The sequence below is a fragment of the Penaeus monodon genome, chromosome 23 (assembly GCF_015228065.2).
Source record: "Penaeus monodon isolate SGIC_2016 chromosome 23, NSTDA_Pmon_1, whole genome shotgun sequence".
Classification (NCBI taxonomy): domain Eukaryota; kingdom Metazoa; phylum Arthropoda; class Malacostraca; order Decapoda; family Penaeidae; genus Penaeus; species Penaeus monodon.
Window position 1 is genome coordinate 38200879 of NC_051408.1, and position 904 is coordinate 38201782.

The following is a 904-nucleotide window of genomic DNA, read 5'->3' on the forward strand; positions in this document are numbered from 1 at the left end:
GAGTGTGCATGCACTCCTACCTTGGTGAGGGCTGTGAGGATCTGGCATTCCACTGGCGATGCGAATCCATCGGCAACCATCCTCTCTGGCCCACCCAGTTCCTCGTCAGTCATGGAGACTCGAATACCCATCTGTGACACAGTCTTGTATTGATCGACGGCACGCTTTCGGAGGGTTTTGGCCTTTTCCGAAATCTGCTGCACCAATGACTTTGCTTTTTTGTTTTTTGGAGTGTCTGATGTATACTGAAAGAATTTGTAGGAGTAGAAGCTACAGTTCTCTGGCTCTGTCGGTACTACCAGAGCGTACACCTTATTATGCATAGAAGAGAAGCTTCATGCATCAAATGCAAATGAGCGGCAATTTGTGATATAATCCAGTTTGCAAAAATGCATATTATATTGGAAGTCTTTCTATTAATCTTTGAACTGTGGATCAAATATGTGAATAAAAGTGTCACAGACAATAACACACAACTAAGTCCACAAGTAAAATATGTCATATTCTTCAATTTATGATCAAAATTTAGAATACTTTAAAAAATCATCAAACTTAATGTAACCAGATACATTACCAATCAATAAATTTATTCAAATTGCAAAATATCATAAATGGAATATACATAAATTTGGGAATACAATATAATATCAGAATTATTTTTGGCAAGCAGTTTTCAGTTGTCAAATGTTAATTCAGAGCATGCATTATTACAAATCAGTGTTACAAATGGGTTGAAATGAAATGCATGAGTGAGAAAAATGTAACTTTATTGCATCAGTACAAATGTTATGAAACCTACCTAAGATTATACATCTTCCAATATAATAAAAATACATTCTTCACAGATTTACTAAGTCTGCGTTGACATCACATTAGAACAGGGCTTCTTAAAACCACTGAATGG

General features: G+C 35.8%; 1 protein-coding gene across 1 annotated transcript in view; it reads right to left on the reverse strand.

Moving 5' to 3' along the window:
• The window catches only part of LOC119587995 (prolyl 3-hydroxylase 1-like), a gene marked incomplete in the record, with an annotated part of 17669 nt that overhangs the window by 7003 nt on the left and 9762 nt on the right, over nt 1-904 (reverse strand). The window contains 1 exon segment of the mRNA XM_037936716.1: nt 21-245. Coding sequence (XP_037792644.1) covers nt 21-245 — 225 coding nt within the window.